The sequence below is a fragment of the Balaenoptera ricei genome, chromosome 7, assembly GCF_028023285.1.
Source record: "Balaenoptera ricei isolate mBalRic1 chromosome 7, mBalRic1.hap2, whole genome shotgun sequence".
Classification (NCBI taxonomy): domain Eukaryota; kingdom Metazoa; phylum Chordata; class Mammalia; order Artiodactyla; family Balaenopteridae; genus Balaenoptera; species Balaenoptera ricei.
Genome location: NC_082645.1, coordinates 50,557,733 through 50,578,209, shown reverse-complemented (window position 1 = coordinate 50,578,209; position 20,477 = coordinate 50,557,733). Strand labels below are relative to the sequence as shown.

Here is a 20,477-nt window from a genome sequence, read left to right as displayed (position 1 = left end):
TATTGCCAATCCACCACCAAGTGTCAATTTTAATCTTAAATACTCTCAAATCTATCCACTTGTTCATTTCCAATGTAGACGTAACAGTTCAAGCAGCAAACATTAATGAACTACTGCAACAACCTAACTGCTCTTTACAATCACTTCATAAAAATTGTCTTCTCTAAATTAGGTCAAATTCCTAATAGATATTTTAAAAGCAGTTTACTTTTCTTCCTAATACTTATCAGAGTTTGAAGCTTTACATTTACAGGATTGTTTGACTAGTCTCTGCCTAACTAGTCTGTGCCACCATTTCATGAAGTAGGGAGCATTTCTGCTGCTCATTGTAGACCCAGTAACTTAGAGCAGTTCCTGATACAATACATTGAGTAGGTGCTCAAAATAATCTTTGAATGGGTATCATAATTTAAATGTTCCTAATTATTAATGAATCTTCTTGAATATATATCCTAGCATACCTGCCTAAAAGTTTTGACAGGACATATTTCTGAAAATTAAGACCTGGAACAAAGGATACAAACATTTTAAATTCTAATAGGTGGAAAACAAATTTATGGCAAAGTACTCACAATGTACAATAGAAGAAATAAGGCTTCAATCAGAAACAGCCAGAAGCACCTTTATTCTAATACCAGTAGCTTCAGTAGAAAAAAAAAAAGAGTGAACTACTTTATTTCTACCGACACTTTACACCAAGATAAATGCTTTGAGGAGCAAAGAAAGGAAAAAAGGAAGAGTAGTACACAATAATGAGGCCATTCACATCTTAAGTGAAAGTAAAGACATTTTAAAATAAAGTAGTACGTAAAATAAAGGCATGTTACGCCTTTATGCATTCCTTTAAAACATGTTTTACAAGCTTTTATAGGTAACATAAGCCTTGAGAGTTTACATTTCACATGGGTCAAGACTAGCTCTAGAATAAAGGAATCTGACAACACAATCCTTATGGCTTTACATTTATTGTCAGAAAAACATTTAGATCTGTAATTTATGATAAAAAGACGGCATAAATTTAGTCTTATTTGAGGTTTTCACCTTATACCCACTGGTTAGTCAATAAGGCTCTTTGCTTAGCACACAGGATGATTTGAAATATTTTATATCCTTCACCTTACTTATCAGTACATAGAAAAAGCAGTTTATAGCACAGCATCTGAACTATTTTAGAATTAAGAAAATTTCTTCCTTTCTATACAAGTTATTGTAGATTTTTCTCTTTTAATCAAGAACTGGGCAAGAAGAGACAAATACTTTTCTCAACAAGCAGATATTTTCTGATTACATAATACAAAGGCTCTGGGGACAAGCAGATCAAATGCAGGAAGTTTTCTGTAACAATCATTTATGAATATGGTAATCTGACTTTTAAATTGGCAATCAGTTTTTAAATTTTCAGATGTTTTTATTACTTTATTACTGATTCTTCTCTTGGTCAAAGAAACAATAGAGGGTACTTACGTCTTTTAAAAATATATTTGGTTTCTCCCACAAGACAGTGGCAGAAATGAGTGACAAGCCACTTGGTATAATAAAACTGATTTAATATTTAATTCCACACTGTGGAATCTTGTGATATTTGAAACTCCCTAGGCAACTTAACTAGTCAGTCACAAGATATGGCAAAGACTGCTAATTATTACCACATATGCATTCTCATTCTTTCTTTTAGTAATATAGACTTTTAAGTGGGCACATGATCATCCAGCTAGAGAATATATTTACTGGCCTTCCCCACTACTAGGTGTGACCATGTAACTAAGTTCTGGCTAACAGGGTATGAACAGAAGTGACCTGTCCAAATTCTGGACTACATCATTAAAAGGAAGTTGTTTGCTCTTCCCCACTTCTCTCTCTTCTTACTGGCAGGGAAATGATAACAAGTAGAGCAGCCACTGTGATTCCAGAGAGGGAAACTGTAATTTAGGGGTGAATGAGCTGCCTGACTAGCCCTGGCTACTCACTTCTGGACTGTTACATGAGAGAGAAATAAACTTCTATCTTATTTAAGCATGGTATTTCCTGATCTCTTTGTAACAATAGCTTATTCTATCTGCACAAAATTCAGGGGCCAAGCCAACTCTACCACTGCCCTATATAATAATCTCTTCTCTTATTCTTTAAGCACATTAAAAGTTGTTTATGTCAGGGGCTACTGTGATTAAAATATTCCTCTACTTTGCAACAGTCAGAAGACCTTTTAGTCTGGGTATACCTAAGTGCTTATACAAAGCAAGAAACAGAATAAGCCATATTAGACTGTGAATCCTTTAAAAGGTACTTTTTATGTTTTATGTATCTTTGAATCCCTAGCATTTATTATGTTCCTGAAACATCATAAATTATTTGTAGGATAAATAAAAGAAATATGAATGGCAAACTTTATACTCTAGCCTCTCTTAGTAAGAGATGTATAAATCACAAAGTCAGGATTTATCCAAGGATAGGGAAGATTATATTTGGTTATTTATAGCAATGGGAAGAAAACAGTTTGAAAACTTGGAATGGGCTGTGATTTAACTAGGTTAGTATAATGAATATGGACTTTTGAGTCAGATAAACTGTTTCAGTATAGATTCTGCCACTTATGTTAAAAAATTAACTTATTTCTGAGAGTCTCAGTTTCTTCATTTAAAAACGGGGTTAACAATGCCAACTTTGTAGGGCTGGGAGTATTTACATATAAAGTATGTGACTCTTGTAAAATATGCTCATTCATAAAAAGTTAATTCTCCTTTCTGCTTTCTGAAGTAATATGAATTTGATTGAAGGAGGGAAAAAGATACAATTCGTTCAGTATTTTCTGGGATTACCTGACATTTTTTTTATGGTCTAGAATAAAGGCTATACTGTAAGGAAGAGCTAAAAATATTCATGTTTTCTTATAGACGAGAGGTTCTAAGACAAACAATTTAATGTCATGGTGGTAGGTGTGCCTAGATGTAACAATGGAAAATTTGGTATAGAGAAGAACACCTCTTAGGGGCCAGGGAAAGTAAATATACTTGATGATCAATAGTAGGGTATTAGTAGCAGTATGAAGGATCATCCTTTGAAATTTAAGTGAGGTAATTTAGGATAAAAGGCAGTATTATTCCACACAGTACCTTATAAAACTCATTACTCTATTAATATGGTATAGGTGGGAAAAAAATAGTGGATATATAAGTTCAGGTCTGACATTCAGTTTAATGTGCCTTCCAAGTGACAATAAGATATATGGGTCTAGAGCTCAGAGGGTAAATCTGGAGTAGGGAGATAAATTTAGGAGTCACTGTCATAGGTATTTGAAGCCACAGGAGAAGATGAAATAGCTCATACAAGAATATAAAGTAAGATGCAAAGAAGGCCTTGAATAAGTCTAATGTTTAGTGACCTGGTAGTAGAGAATAAACCTACAGAGAAGAATGAGGAAATGCAACCCAAAAAGGAATGAGAAAAATCAAATATGGTGTCTGAAATGTTAAAGAAAAACAGTGCTTTAAGTAAGAGGTAGTACAAGAGATATGATCAGTTATTAGATGGAATGAGGTAGTTCTGTATGTGTGAACTTGAAAGACTATGGATGATTTTAGGCAAAGAAGTCATAGACATGAAATCTGTGGTCAAGTAATTTTTTTTTTTCAAATCATAGTTCTACTACTTATTAGTGATGTGGTTATGGGCAAGTTATTTCACCCTTTTTGTACTTCAGTTTCCTCATATGAAAGATAATTCTTCCTCATAAGAGCTGTATAATGATTAAATCAGATGACTGTAAAGCACTTTGGCAAACGTAAGCCTCAATAAATCTTAGTGATGATGATGGTGAAGATAAAGACATTTTAAAAAATTTAAAACCTTTTTTAAATTAGCATAACTCCATTTTTGAACAAACATGATTCACATATTCTGGAAGGATATACATATATTACTAACAATGACTACCTCTGGGAAGTGAGGGAGAGGACCATCACTTTATATTCTGTGTATCTTGGATTATTTGCATTTTTTTCAATAAGCATGTGCTGCTTTTGTAATTTTGGCCAATAGTATTTAAAAAAATCACTTACCTGCCTTATTTGTCTTTGTCTCCTTTATTGATTTGGAATACTCAGATGTCTTTGCTTGACAGAATGTTCTTAAATGGATGTAGCACACTGACTTCAAAAAGGAGCTTCTGAGTCTTAAACTGCAGTGAACTAGAAGAAATGCTGTGAGAAGAACTGACTTGGAGTATGGACAGCTAAGTGGTAAAAGGCAGGCGAATCTGTACAAACTGATGAATGACAGGTGAACAGCAATAAAACATCGATAGTAGAAGAATCTAGGCTACACTGATTTTTGTTTTTTGGTAATAGATTTTTTGAAAGTTGTGGTAAAATATATGTAACATAAAATTTGCCATTTTAACCATTTTTAAGTGTACAGTTCTGTGGCATTAAGTACACTTACATTGTTGTGCAACCATCACACCATCCATCTCCAGAATTTTTTCATCTTCCCCAACTGAAAATCTGTCCTTTTAAACACTAATTCCCCACTCCCTTGCCCCAGTCTCTAGGAACCACCCTACTACTTTCTGTCTCTCTGAATCCAACTAGTCTATCCATTGTATGTATATACCACATTTTGTTTATCTATTCATCCATTGAGGGGCACTTGGGTTGCTTCCACCTTTTGGCCTCTAAATAAGGCTGCTATGAACATGGGCATACAAATATCTCTTTGAATCCCTGCTTTCAGTTCATTTGGGTATATACCCAGAAGTGGAATTGCTAGATTATATGGTAATCCTATGTTTTGTTTTGAAGAAACATCATTTATTTTCCACAGTGGATACACTATTTTACATTCCCATCAGCAATGTACAAGAGTTCTAATTTCCCCACATCCTCACCAATACTGATTTTGGGTTTTTTTTTTTTTAATTTTATTTTTTATAATAGCCATCCCAATGGGTACAAAGTGGTGTCTTACTGTGGTTTTAACTTGCATTTCCCCAATGATGTCGAGCATCTTTTCATGTGCTTATTGGTCATTTGTTTTAACTTCTTTGGAGAATGTCTATTCAAGTCCTTTGCCTATTTTTTAATCACGTTGTTTTTTGTTGTTGAGAGTAGGAGTTCTTTATATATTCTAAATATCAATCCTTTATCAGATAAATGATTTGCAATTATCTTCGCCCATTCCTTGGGTTGCCTTTCACTCTGTTGATAGCGTCCTTTGATGAACAAAAGTTTTAATTTTGATGAAGTCCAACTTATCTAATTTTTCTTTTGTTGTCTGTGCTTTTGGTGTCATATCTAAGAAGTCATTGCCAAACCCAATGTCATGAAGCTCTCCCTCTATGATTTCTTCTAAGAGTTTTATGGTAGCTCTTGCATTTAGGTCTTTGATCAGGTTTAAGTTAATTTGTATATGGTGAAAGGTAAGGGTCCAACCAAGAACACAGACTTTCCCCCATATGTTTCTCCTTTTAATTTTTTTTTCTTCTGGCTGCTCTGTGCAGCTTGCAGGATCTCAGTTCCCCGACCAGGGATTGAACCGGGCCACTGCAGTGAAAGCCTGGAATCCTAACAACTAAGCCACCAGGGAACTCCCTCTTCTTTCAATTTCTTTCAGCAACATTTTGTAGTTTTCAGTGTGTAAGTCTGTCGCCTACTTGGTTAAGTTTATTCTTAAGTATATTATTCATTTTGATACTATTTTAAATTGAATTTTCTTAATTTCCTTTTCAGTTTGTTTAATGTTAATGATTTCTGAGTGTTGACTTTGTACCCTACAACTTTGCTGAATTTGTTTATTAGTTCTACTAGTTTATTTGATGGAATCTTTCGGGTTTTCTACATACAGGATCAAGTAATCTGCAAACAAATGGAGACAATTTTTCTTCTCCCTTTCCAATTTGGATATTGCTTTTCTTGCCTAATTGCTTTGGGTAGGACTTACAGTCCTATGTTGAATAGAAGTAGTGAAAGCGGGCATCCTTGTCTTGTTCCTGATCTCAGAGAAAAAGCTTTCAGTCTTTCGCCATGGAGTATTATGTTAGCTGTGGGTTTTTCATATATGGCCTTTATTACGTTGCAATAGTTTCCTTCTAGTCCTAGTTTGTTGAGCGCTTTTATTAAAAAAAAGGTGTTATCAATTCTTCTGCATCAATTGAGATGATCGTGTGGTTTTTGTCCCCCTCTTCATTCTGTTAAAGTGGTGTATTACATTGACTGATTTTGATTACATTGATTGACTTGACCATCCTTGCATTGCAGGAATAAATCGCACTCAGTCAAGGTGTATAATCCTTTTAAAATGCTGTTGAATTTTGTTTGCTAGTATTTTGTTGAGGATTTTTGTATTAATATTCATAAGACATATCAGCCTGTAGTTTTCTTGTAGTGCCTTTGTCTGGCTTTGGGATTAGGGTTGCTGGCTTCATAGAACTGAGTTAGGAAAGTGTTCCATCTTGATCAATATTTTGGAAGAGTGCGGGAAGGTTTGGTGTTAACTCTTCTTTGAATGTTTGGTAGAAATCACCAGGGAAGCCATTAAGTTCTGGGCTTTCTTTGTTGTAAACTTTTTGGTTACTGTTTCAACCTCTTTACTAGATACAGGTCTATTCAGATTTTCTATTTCTCCATGTTCCAGTCTTGGTAGGTTGTGTGTTTCTAGGAATTTGTCGATTTTATCTAGGTTATCTAATTTGTTGGTGTACAATTGTTCATAGTACTTTTGGAATTCTTTTTATTTCTGTAAAATTGGTAGTATTGTCCCCTATTTCATTTCTGATTTTAGTTATTTGAGTCTTCTTTTTCTTAATCAATTTGGCTAAAGATTTGTCAATTTTGTTGATCTTTTAGAAGAACCGATTCTTGGTTTCATTGGCTTTATTAGTTTCTAGTCTCTATTTTGTTTATTATTGCTCTAATCTTTACTATTTCCTTCTTTCTGGTAGCTTTGGGTTTATTTTGTTCTTTTTTTAGTTTCTTAAGGTGTAAAGTTAGGTTACTGATTTGTGATCTTTCTTCACCCTTTCAGCACTGCTTTCACTGCATCCCATAAGTTTTGGTATGTTGTGCTTTCATTTTCATTTGTCTCCAAGATATTTTCTTATTTCCCTTATGATTTTTTCTCTGACCCATTGGTTATTTAAGAGTGTGTTATTTAATTTCCACATACTTGTGAATTTCTTAGTTTTCCTTCTGCCATTGATTTCTAGTTTCATTCCACTGTGATTAGAAAAGACACTTTGTATGATTTCAATCTTTTTAAATTTATGTGCCTTTTTAATGGCTTAAAATATGGTCTTAGAGAATGTTTCATGTTAACTTGAAAAACATGTGAATTCTACTTCTGCTGGGTGGAATATTCTGTATATGTCTGCTATTTCCAGTCAGTCCATGATGTTGTTCAAGTCTTCTATTTCCTTATTGATCATCTTTGTCTGGTTGTTCTATCCATTAATGGAAGTGTTGAAAGTGAGATATTGAAGCCGCCTACTGTTACTGTAGAGTCATCTATTTCTTCCCTTAAATACTATAAACGTGTGCTTCGTATATTTTTGAGTTTTGATGTTCAGTGCATATATGTTTATAACTGTTAAATCTTCTTGATACCGTGATCCTTTTATCACTATGTAATGTCCCTCCTTTTTTTTGTAACAATTTTTGACATAAAGTCTACTTTGTCTGATATTAGTATAGCCACACTTGCTCTCTTTTGGTTACTATTTGCATGGAGTCTTTTCCCATCCTTTCATTTTCAATCTATGCATGTTTTAAAATCTAAAGTGAGTCTTACAGACAGCACATAGTGGAATCCTGTTTTTTTATCCATTATGCTAATCTATGTCTTTTGAGTAGGGTGTGACCCATTTACACTTAAAGTAATTACCCATAGGGAAGTACTTACTTTTGTCATTTTGTTCTTTATTTTTTGTATGTCTTATAGCATTTTGTTCCTCATTTATTCTGCGACTGCCTTCCTCTGTATTTAGTTGGTTTTTTGTAGTGACACACTTTGATTCCCTTCTCCTTTCCTTTTGTGCATATTTTATATTTTCTTTGTGGTTATCACTGAGATTACATATAATATCCTGAAGTTATGACAATCTATCTCAAATTGACAACAACTTAACTTCAGTTGCATACAAAAACCTTATGCCTTTACAGCTCTGCCCCCCACTTTGTTATTGATGTCACAAATTTCACCTTTATATGCTGTGTACCCATTAATATAGACTTAAAATTATTTTTTATACATCTGTCTTTTAAATCCTGTAGAAAATAAAAAGCAGAGTTACAAACCAAAATTACAATAATACTGATTTTTATATTTGTCTATGTATTTACCTTTCCCAGACGACTTTATATTGTTACTTGGCTTCAAGTTACTCTCTAGCACTCTTTCACTTCAACTTGGACATTCCTTAGCACTTCTTGTAAGTCAGGTCTAGGGGTAATGAACTCCTTCCACTTTTGTTTGTCTGGGAATATTTTAATTTCTCCCTCATTTCTGAAGGACAGTTTTGCCAGATATAAAATTCTTGGTTAACAGTTTTTTCCTTCAATACTTTAAATACATCATCCCATTGTCTTCTGGTCTGCAAGGTTTTTGCTGAGAAATCCACTGACAGCCTTACTGGGGCTCCCTTGTACATGATGAGTCACTTTCCTCCTGCTGCTTTCCAGATTCTACCTTTGTCTTTCAACAGTTTGATTATAATTTGTCTTGATGTAGGACTCTTGGATTTATCCTACATGAAGTGTGTTGAGCTTCCTGGATTTGTATATCCATGTTATTCCTCAAACTTGAGAAGTTTTATTATTTATTCAAATAATCTATTTCTTCAAAAGAATTTCTCTCTTCTCCTTCTCCCATGATGCATATATTACTGCACTTGATAGTGTCCTATAAGTCCCTTAGGTTCTGTTGACTTTTCTTTCTTTTTTCTTTTTGTACCTCAGGCTCCATTTTTTCAAATGACCTGTCTTTAAGTTCATTGATTCTTTCCTCTGCCTGTTCAAGTGTATTCTTGAACCCCTCTAGTAAAATTTTTATTTTGTTCATATTATTGCTTTCCTGATTTCCTTTAGTTCTTTGAGTCTGGCTTCCTTTAGCTCTTTGAGCATATTTACAACAGTTATTTTAAAGTCTTTGTCTATTAAGTCTGATGCATGTGGTTCTTCAGGGGCTGTTTCTGGAAATTTATTTTGTTCTTTTGAAAGGGCGATGTTACTTCCCTGGTGGTCCAGTGGTTAAGAATGTGCATTTCAGCAAGCCTGGCATCTCACATTAAAATGGGAATAATTTTATGTTGTCTCTTGAGGATACAGATGCCTCTGTAACCCCCTCATATGACACTGTCTAGTGTCATATCAAACCACAGGGGCTGGGTGATGGAGTTAGATGTGGGAGAACAAAAAGATAAGTATGATCTTGCTTCATTATTGCCACTTCTGGGCCATTACTCGTTTAAACTTAAGCAAAAGACCATTCACAAGGCATTCAATTATACCAGTCTCTCCTCAAAACAGTTATCTTCCAAGATACTAGTCACTTCCTCACATTCAAGAATTTTTGCTCTTCTTTTCACAACAGTCCCTCTAAATGCTCCTAAACCTACCACCATTCTAGGAGAATTGCTCTAGTCTTAGAGTTTCTTGAATTCCTCAATCTCATTCCAGCTACCCACTTTTATGACTCATTATGAAGATAGAAGATCCTAAACATCAATATTTACTCATTGACAATAACCTATCCTTTGAACTCTCACATTCTTCTACTCCCTCTGTATCTGTTCTCTCACTTCATGAACACTTCAGCCATAAACCCTCTTTTTGTTCTTAGTCTGTTAGATTCCTCCTAGATTAGCTTCTTTCTGATTTTAGCGTGTATCGCAAAGCACATATTTCAATTGCTTTAGTACGCACTTTCTGGCCACCTAACCAGAAATTCTTCTACTCTTAACTCTACAATCTCTTAATCCTGAATTTGGCCACCCATTTGTTCTACTTCTATATCAAGAAACTTGCTGAAAAAATAACCAGCAAACATGGATTGACACCACCAAAAATTCATGGTAAAGGCTGGATGCAAAATTTTTCTTCTTTTCTTAACTGAAGCTTTCAAGTCTTTATTACCACTTTCAGAATATCCGAAAATCATTTCACTCAGTAGATGACCTTATCTTGTATTTCACAGGAAAAAAATGGACTCTCATATGATAACCCTACTATTTTTTGTTTATTTGATTTTTTAAATTGAATAAATTTGACACGTAACATTTTGTAAGTTTAAGGTGTACAGTGTGTTACTTTGATACATTTATATATTGCAATAGGATTGTTGTAGTCATATTTATCACATTAAATAATTATAGTACAATACTATTATATTTGTTATACTGTGCATTGGATCTCTATGGCTTATTTTCTACTTGTTACAAATTTAAATACCATCAGTCTTATCTGCCCCCCTCCAATTCCTTAGTAACCACCATTTTACTCTCTGTTTTTTACAGGTTTGACTTTTTTTGGATTCCAGATGTAAGTGATTCATGATAACCCTTTTAACTTCCTGCCACCTCCACCTCTTATCTGCAAACTTATTTTCATTTGCAGCTATTTCTCTCTCTTGCTCCCTCCAATTCTTAGAGGAATGGGTGTTTCTCCTCTTGTTCATAGTAAATTCCTTAACCTATTTCTGAATCTCCAGCGACCAACTGGTTTTCCTTATTTTCTTCCTCTTACCCTCCTCTCCTTCATATATTCCTTCACCCCATACATATAACTCAGAAATGTTATAAACATTCAAGGCTATGATGAAATCTGTTGTTCTATAACCTATATCTATAATCTCCAATTCAGAACTCTACCTAGGCTTTTAGGTCCATATTTGCAACCATCCATTGGACATTTTCACCTGCATGTCCCATAGGTAACCAAACCTAATAACTAAAATCTAATTATACATCTTATTTCCCAATCCCTTAAATCTGAACCTTCTTCTCCATTCTTGGTTTCAGTTCATCAGCACCACGATTAATCCGGTCTTCTCGTCCAGATACATGGGTATCATCTTAGAATCTATGCCATCACCCTCAGAAGTGGCCTACATTCAGATGCCACCTGCTTTTCATTCTATCTCCTAAATAAATCTTAGATTTCTTCCCAAATTTATTCCCAATGCTTAATTTAAGTCCTCATTTTGATCGCTTGAAATGACTGCATTCATTCTTTCTTTTGTAAATTGAAGCATATGTACATACGTATTTAATATATGTATATTAATAGAAATATAATTTTTAATATATATATATATATATATATATATATATATATATATATATATATAAATGCAACTTGATGGTTGCCACTTATTTTTATATTCCTGGATCTTAGACCGTTGCTTAGCATCAATATATGTTTGTTGAGTGAATTCCAGACTATTCTCTATCCTATTTATCCTCTATCCCACTGTCAGGAAGACTTTTCTAAAGCATATATTAAATCCTTCAATAAATTTTGAATGAATAAGAATACAGTACAAACTACATAGTCATAATCATCGAGATAGGGCTCTAATCTACCTTCACAGCTTCTTTTCCTATACTGCCCTATAGTTCCTTTTGGAGCCATAGGATCACCTTATGGTACATAAAACATACCATACATTCCCTCATTTCCAAGATTTTATTATATACTATTCTCTCTATGCTTGCAGGATCCGTCTTCCCTAATTTACCCAACTCCTCCTAATCTTAGCTAAAGGGTTGGGCTTAGTAGTGGGCTTATGACCCGATCCTTCCAGACTGAGACAGATGCCTCTTCTCTGTGCTCACATATTATCCTGCACAGATCTCTACTGTAGCACTTAGTATGCTATGGTAATAACTTGATTTTCCTTTTTTACTTATTGAAAGTTCCTTAAGGACATAAACTATATTTTATTTCAGTATTCTCAGAACCTCATTAAGGACCCAGTACACAGCAGACACTCAATCATGTTTCTTAAATAAATCAGGATATTTAGAGTTTAACATATAAGAATATATAGTATACATTTTTTCTTCCCCTGTTCTTGAGAAATGTAAAAAAATATTTCCCTTTCCCCTCTTTAAGATAATTGCTGCTGTGAGTGAAGGGTTCTTCCATGGCAGATAAGAGATTAAATTACAAAAGTTTTCAATTGCTTACCACTGGCCAGTGCAGAAAGAGGAGGAGACAGAGAAATTCCTGTGTCTGCCTTAACCCAAGAATATCTCAATACTCCTTTTCCCTAATTCTGTGTTTCCTAACTTTCCTAGAACAAGTACAGCATTGTTGAAGTTTCTTAATGAACCTAATGGGAAAATAAGAAGAATAAAAGCTGGGAGTTTTTGTTTTGTTTTTTAAAAAGTGATTATGCCTTATACATGAACTGGAAAGGAAAAGAAATCCAAACTTCATTTCAATAATCGAGAAAGTGCCTGTCATTATCCCATCTCTGTTTCTCTTATGCACCCCTAATGAAGACCTCTAGCCCATTAAGTTTACCTGTATAACTGCGAGTATTCTTTTGTAAATCAAAAGGAGAATCACAAAGAATAATGATAATTTCTGAGGAATGCAGTGAAGTATGTATAACAGCTAGCTTTATAGTAGATGTATCAAATGGAAAGGAGGAAGGGAATTGTGTAGTTCCTATATTTATGGAAGAAACTAAGAACCGCATGGCTAGCATATTTCTTAGACTTCAGAATTTCACAGGCTAGTAAATTTTTTTTTTAATTGAGGGAACCAACATAAGATCCTCCACTTTCAACTGCCTGTGCAGGAATAATTTAACATAGCAGGCCTTAGGCTGTTTATCTTCAGAAAGGCCTATTTGCAAGGCTGGCCCTTGACGGCATCTGGGAACTTGATTTTTGAAAACACTTAAGTGGTAAGATTCTAAATGCTGTGCCAGCCTACTTAGACTATACCATGAGATTTATGGTGAATAACTACTTTCTTTCTGAGAATCTGAAATTTTGGTTGACAGAGGGTGCCTATGTAACCAGCCCTTAAAAAAAACCCAAGCTCTTGAGTCTCAAATGGAGTTCCCCATGCCAAAACACTGCAAGTGTGTTGAGTGAATTTTTGAAGCTGGAGAGAGGGTGCACTCTGTGTGACCTCTCACAGGAGGGAAATAGCGTAGAAAGCCTGCGCACAGATTCCTCTAGACTCCACCTTATGTCTTTTTCCATTAGTGATCTGGCTGTGTATCTTTACAATGTCTCTGTAATAAATCTTAGCTCTAAGTATGACAGTATACTAAGTCCTGTGAGTCCTTCTAGGGAATCGCAGAATGTGTGGGTGGTATTGGGGACCCCCAAAACACTAAGTAATGATATTAAACAAGCGAACAAAAAACTCTATGATCATCATTCAATGAATATATATGTTAATAAAATTTTGCTCTTTATTCTGACAGTACAGAAACATGGAAACAGTATCAGAATAAAGGACAGAATTTTAAACGGAACAAATTCAGCATTGTAAGAAGTTCATTACATTATTCTCATTTTGCTGTAGATCAGTGAAAACCTTATAATGGACCAATAACAGACATGTACCTGGTAACTACTAGACCAAGTAATTTTTGCCTGGGTATACCTTTCTTCCAATTTACTTTCTTTTGAAACTAAAAGCACTAAACAGAAGTTTTATGTGTACAGGAGTAATTTTAAAAAGCTGAACAATCTGGTAAGCCACTAAAGACTTCACTGAAATAGTTGATTTTTAACTGTTACATTTAAAGAATGGAAGACTATTATAAATTAATAACAAATTTAGTTCCAGGATATTTTAAGATTTGTACCGTCCTCTCACCAGCCAAATAACAATGTAAAAAAAAAACCAAAAAATAAAACTAGCTGAGATAGTAATACTTCTGACTTTCAGTTTGTCATTTTATTTAAAAATTATTTATGGAAGATAACATTCTTATCTTTCCTCAATACAATCACCTTAAAATGAATTCTTCCCACAGGTCACAATGGTTTTAAAAAAGATAGCAAATAAAAATCTCAAATTTCATCCATTAATATATCACTGTGTTTTAGGTCTTCAAGGCACTTTCTAACAATATAATATTTTCCATTGCACAAGACTCAAATTCCATTTACCAGGGTAAATAACTTTCAAAACCAAAACCACATACCTTTTGCTGTAGTTCTTTCACTGCTGAATCTCTATCCATGCATGCCTGTCGAAAGGCTTCATAAGCTTTATTGAGTTGCTCGCCAATGTTTTTATCCATTCCTCTCCGTCCTGTAGCATCACTATAAATGATGGAGTAAATGACAGGTCTGGAAAACAATTGAAAAATTTAGATAGCTATTAAGTTATATAAATCTCATTTTAAAAATGTACCTCAAAGACAGTTCTATATGGTTTATCATGAACATTATAGCACCAAGTACTATAAAGTTTTATAAAGGCAAAAAAGCCTCATTTAAAATCCTGATCAAAAAATTGTAAAGCCTTAACTTCTACAATTTTTAAATATTCTTTACTAATGTTTAAGGAGCAATTAGGGTTCCAGTTCATAAAGATGTTACTTTGCAAATGGTATTCTATAAATGCAAGCTAAAAATGGAAAAATATAAAAGGCCATTTGTTATTAATCTTTATTACAGAAATGCACAACAGGATTAGCAATGTGAGAAGGGACTTCTTTTTACTAAACGGACAGTTACTCCCACTTACAAGGTAAATGCTTGCTACACTGAAATTAGAGCAAAATTAAGTAGATAAATGTTTGTGGATGGAGTTCACACTGTTGTTATCACAGAGCAATTAAACTGTGTGAAAATGCTCTTATTTTAGCACAAAATCTAGGGAGAGCTGCCGTTGGACTGTACATTAAAAAAGAAAAATCACATCCCATCAGTCCTACCCCTATGCTCTATTAGTTTTCCAACTTTTTTGCTATTTCTGAACTACAGGTGATTTACTCAGTGGAGGTAATTTACTTTTATCGTCTCAACTTGCATAACAGCTCTAACGACATTCCCTGACTCTGAGCAGAGGGTCATCTAATGACTGATTCTTCCTGTTAAGCTGTAAAAACCACACCACAGAGCCTTTCTCTTAATCCTCTGAAAGCCACAGAGTAGACAAAGTTCTCTATCAGTCATAGGGGATTTGGGGGGTACCAAATTATTGCACTCCCTTATGATTGGAAATCCTTCATAACAGTCTCTAACCTTTTATAACACCTTTATTTTATCTTCGGGTATACATGCTTTAAAAAACTTTCAGTATTTTACATTAAGATGTTCATATAACATAAATTCACCATTCTAAAGTATACACTTCTGTGGTTTTCAGTATATTCACAATGTTGTGTAACCATCACCAATATCTAATCACAGAACATTTTTATCACCTCAGAAAGAAACCCTGTACCTATTAGCAGTTAGTCCCAATTCACATCTCCCTTCTATCCCCTGACAACCACTAATCTACTTTCTGACTCTATGGATTTGCCTACTTTGGACGTTTGGAGTCATATAATACATGGCCTTTGTGTCTGGCTTTTTTCATGTAGCATAATATTTCCAACCTTTATCCATGTTGTAGCATGTAACAGTACTTCATTGTTTTTTATGTCTGAATAATATTTCATTTTATGAATATACTACATTTTGTTTATTCATTTCTCAGTTAATGGACATTTGGGTTGTTTCCACTTTTTGGTTATTTTGAATAAAGCTACAATTTGTGTGTACATATCTGTGTGAACATATGTTTTTAATCTCTTAGATATATGCCTGGGAGCAGAATTCCTGGGAGAGATGACAATTATGTTTAACTTTTTGAGGAACTGCCACAAAAGTTCCAGACATTTCCACAGAAGCTGTACCATTTTATATTTCCACTAGCAACGTACAAGAGTTCCAATTTCTCCACATCTTCACCAATAATTGTTGCCCATTTTAAAATTATATGCTACGATCCTAGGGGGTATGAAGTGATACCTCATCAGTTTTGATGTTGAGCATCTTTACAGTGCTTATTGGTCATTTGTGTATCTTCTTTGGAGAAATGTCTAGTCAAGTCCTTTGCCCACTTTTCATATATACATACATATATATATAATTTGTAATATTTTCTCCCATTCTATAGATTATCTTTTCATTTCTTTGATAGTGTCCTTTGACAAAGTTTTTAGTTTGATGAAGTCCAATTTATCTATTTTTTTTTTGTTCTTGTGCTTTTCATATCATATCTAAGAAACCATTGCCTAACCCAAGATCACATGGATTTTCACCTGCATTTCCTTTTAGAAATTTTATAATTTTAGCTTTTACATTTAGATCTTTGATCCATATTGCGTTAATTTGTATAATATGGTATGAGGTAGGGCTCCAGATTCATTCCTCTGCATGTGGCTAGCCAGTTGTCCTGGTATCATTTGTTGAAAAGGCTATTCTTTTCCCACTGAATGCCCTTGGCAGCCTTGGTGAAAATCAGTTGACCATAAATCACAATGCCCTTTTGAATACCTAGGTAACATTTCAATCCCATCAGCCAGTCTTTCACTTTAAGATACTAAATACACTCCTAAGTTATTTTCTAGGCTTGATAAAAACAATTTCAAGAATTTTATTATGGGGATTACAGTGTCTTTACCTTGTGAAGCAATGAAAGAATGATATATTTTTTAGGCACTCCACTTGAAATTTGTTTTTACTGCTACCTCTGATAGATGGAAAAGATGAAATACTGTTAGGATAATTAACATTGCCAGGATCTCTGACATACCATAGACACTATGGAAACATGAGTAATTAGCATGAACACAAAGCATCACTTTGAGTATTTATTTAGATACTATTATCATTCAAAAAAGTGATTTAGGGTGGCTTAAAAAAACACACAAGATTAAAAATAAGTATATAAGCAGGAAAAGAAAAATAAGGGTAGGTAGCTACAGGGACTATAGTATACTGTAATATGCTCATGCAGAAATTAGATGATTTAATTAGCTAAGTGGCTAGGTTGTCTATCACTGTCTTAATAAGCTGCAGATGTCATAACAAATTGTCAATGTAAACCACACCTATATTTATCTGGGACAAACAAGAGGCTTGAATTGGGAACCTATCTAGTTTCTTGTTTTGTTCTATCACTGACTGACCCTGTGAGCTTAGTTCAGGGCCACTAAATCTTTTTGGACTCAAGTTTCTATCTCTTCAAAACAAAAAAAGATGTCTGGATTCAATTTCTAAGAAACTTCTTTGTTCTACAGTTCTTGAGTCTGTGAATCTAAAAATGTATGTCTGTTCCATCAAGAAGGTGCATTCTTGTTTTTAAAAATGTAAATACAGTACTAAAAACAGCTGCATCATATGCAAGTAAATCATGTGCAGCCTTCATTTCAGTTCCTTGAATTAGATCACACAAATGTCACTAGGAAGAGTTACTGAGTAAATTCCACATGGATGCATCCTATTTCCTGAAATAAGAATGTATGCTGGGGAGATATGATTCAGGTCAATACAACTAAATAAATGATACATTTAATTCCTATCTCACAACCAAGAAAATTGGGTGTTAGATCAGTGACACTGACCAGAGAAAAAGGAAACAGTCTCTGGGACCCAGCTAATTAAATTGGACAGATTTCAAATATTAACACCCTGAACTTTAAAGCCACTTGTTCCTCTATTTTTTAAAGCATTTGTTAAGTGTAAAATTAATTTCACAATTTAAGAGGCAGTCACAATTCAATTACATTTTGGTATGCCTTCTGCAAAACTTGCCAGGCTCCAGGGAAATGGTTTTATTTATAATAAACATGCTCAAACTCAAATCAAATGGCCACTCACATCCCCTAAACCCAGGAGGTCCAAGCTAGAGCCAGCTCTGCCTTGGAAACATTCTTCTAGTTATGGCTTCACTCTTTTAAATGTATTTTAAGGAAAGCCTTCAGTGGTAATTTCTTTATTTCTGGGTTTGGTTTACTGGTTTCCTCCACAAGGAAAAACTTAACTCACTGATGCCCAAGACAGTAGCTGGGTGGGCAGAATACAAAGCATCCCACCTCCAGGGTAATCCTGGCTTCAGGATAGTCTTGTCACACCCACCTCTATTCCTCTGACAGAAGTTCCTTTTTTCCTTTGGGTTGTTCCTGTAAGATGGAAAATGGAGGGTGGCAAGTTCCTATTCTGCCTCCCAGGTCCAGCATGTGCTTGCACAGGAAGAAGTACTAAGAAAATCCCTGGGCATCAGGCTGCTTCCTCTTTCATTGATCCTTGGTTCATAATGAAACTGTTCTAGGATAGGAGAATCAGCCTGCATGAGGGCAATAATTTTATTTTCCCTTGGTAAAATTTCCCAGCTCCAACAAAGGTGTGTCAACTACTAGGGCCAAACTTTGACTTCAATAACATATATGCCATTATGATTCAATTAAATTAGAAAAACTGAAGTACTTGTTCGCTTAATACATGTAAGGCACTATGTGGGATGCAGCAAGGGGCTTTAGGGATAGTGCCACCTTAATGTTGTGTTCCTTTTACAAAGTTTTTCACCAGCTCTTCATTTCCTGTTACTCGTATTCCAATCTGACTGATAAGGCTCAGAGGAGTTAAATGACCTGCATACAGCTACAAGGCTATAAGCAAGTGACTGGGACTAAATCTTTGAAACTCTTAGTTCAAGAATTGTTTATTAAAGCCAGCTGCAAAGTATTCTCCTAGAATGCCATGATGGATATTTCATTCCATAAAACATTTACTGAGTGCCAACAAAAAACAAAGCCTGGGCTGGCCGCCACTGATGTAGTGAAAACAAAACAGACATGAAACCTACCCTGACCAAGGCACCATTAGCTGTAACTTAAAGAATATATATGAGTACCTGGAGATATTTAAAGGCTAGAGTTTGGAAAGGGAAGTGCTCACATCTATTTACAAGGTTTAGGAAAGGCTTTGAGAGGTAGATGGCATTTGACTTGGGTTTTGAATTATGGGTAGGGATGACCTCACCCATTCCTTTTATTTGACTGTCAAATAGCAGTCATCCTTTCTAAAACAGGTTCCTGACAGCTATAAAGATGTTTTCTTGTGCTAGATAATATCCATTCTTCACCAAAACAGCCCAGGATTACATACATTTCTTATGCATCGTTCAGTTTGAACTTCCAGATCAGGACAACTCTGCAAACCTGAGACAATTCTTAAGTATAACAATTATGGTTACTTATAGAAGTGATTAATTAGGCTAGTGCTTGTCCATGATGCTTGAAAAGAAGCAAGGGTAGTAATGAAATAAAGGACAAGTCCTATATCTGCTCTGGACCTCGATTTTCCTTGCTTTTAAAATGAAGGGGTTACAAGACATAATCTCCTTCAACTTTATGATTAGACAGCATTTCTAAACAAATACAGAGTATAGAAGCTTTTGCTTGGCAAATATAGTGATTTATTTTTCCTCATAAATGATATCATGGATTTAAAAGTTACAAGCCAGTTGATATGGTAATTCATTTAAAGATAGTGAGAAGTATGGAATAAAGTTATATGGGATGTCCTAGAAGAGATATGATACTGTGAAAATATGTGATATGAAAATACATGATGTAACTGTGAAAATTAATTACTTTATTTAATAACAATTATATAGTCCCTCCTAACACTTTACTAGGTAGAATGAAAAAAAAAGTACAGGCTTTGAATTCAGATCCCAGATCTGCAGTTTTCTAGCCATTTACTTAGCTTCTCTGAGTATTAGTTTTCTTATACATAGTTTGTAGGTTTATTGTGAAGATTGAGATCATATATGAAGCAATATCTGTTAACTGTTCCTCAATATCCATTCTCTCCTCTTCTAGTATTCCTGATTTTTAGCTGATGTGGTCATGTGACTGTGTTCTGGTCATCGGCTAGTAAGTGTAACTTCCAAGACAAGCTCTCTTCTTTTTCCCTTTCCCAGTTGGATGGAATATTGTGGTTAGTCACCCGAAACACTGTGGTGAGGGCAACACTTCCAGGATGGTGGAACAAGGAGATGTGGAACAACAAGAATGAAGATGCCCAGGTCCTTGACACTGTGGAGCTGCCAGATCAGCTCTGGACATCTTATACTTTGAATTGTAACAGAGCTGCCAGATCAGCTCTGGACATCTTATACTTTGAATTCTAATACGTGAGAGAAATAAAATATCTGTCTTATTTGTTTAAGCCACTGTCTTTGGGGCTGAGCTGTATCCTAACTGAGAGGAGCTGAGCTGTACCCTAACTGGTACAATATTCAAGACTGGTTCAGTGCTGAACACACAGTAGGGGAAAGAGACAAACTCACAGTCTTTGCCTTTTAAGCTCTAATTAGAGCTTATAATTTAGTAAGGCAGAAACACATGGAAGTGATTAACCATATTAGCAGGTCAATTATAAATGTGTAAAAATGTATAAGCATATCTTGATAGGTATCTGGGAAACACAGGTAGAAGCATTTGTAGGAACT

At 34.7% G+C, this 20,477-nt stretch overlaps 1 protein-coding gene across 4 annotated transcripts in view; it reads right to left on the bottom strand.

Annotated features, from left to right (window-relative positions):
* TANK (TRAF family member associated NFKB activator) overlaps positions 1 to 20,477 on the bottom strand; it is a 74,313-nt gene that overhangs the window by 39,924 nt on the left and 13,912 nt on the right. For 3 of the 4 annotated variants that reach the window (XM_059927975.1, XM_059927976.1, XM_059927979.1), the window contains exon 2: positions 14,164 to 14,311. In XM_059927975.1, the coding sequence (XP_059783958.1) occupies positions 14,164 to 14,262 (99 nt within the window). In that variant the 5' untranslated portion in view covers positions 14,263 to 14,311. Of the gene's footprint in view, positions 1 to 14,163; positions 14,312 to 20,477 lie in introns of those variants that run through there. The other variant, XM_059927977.1, reaches the window with a different exon arrangement.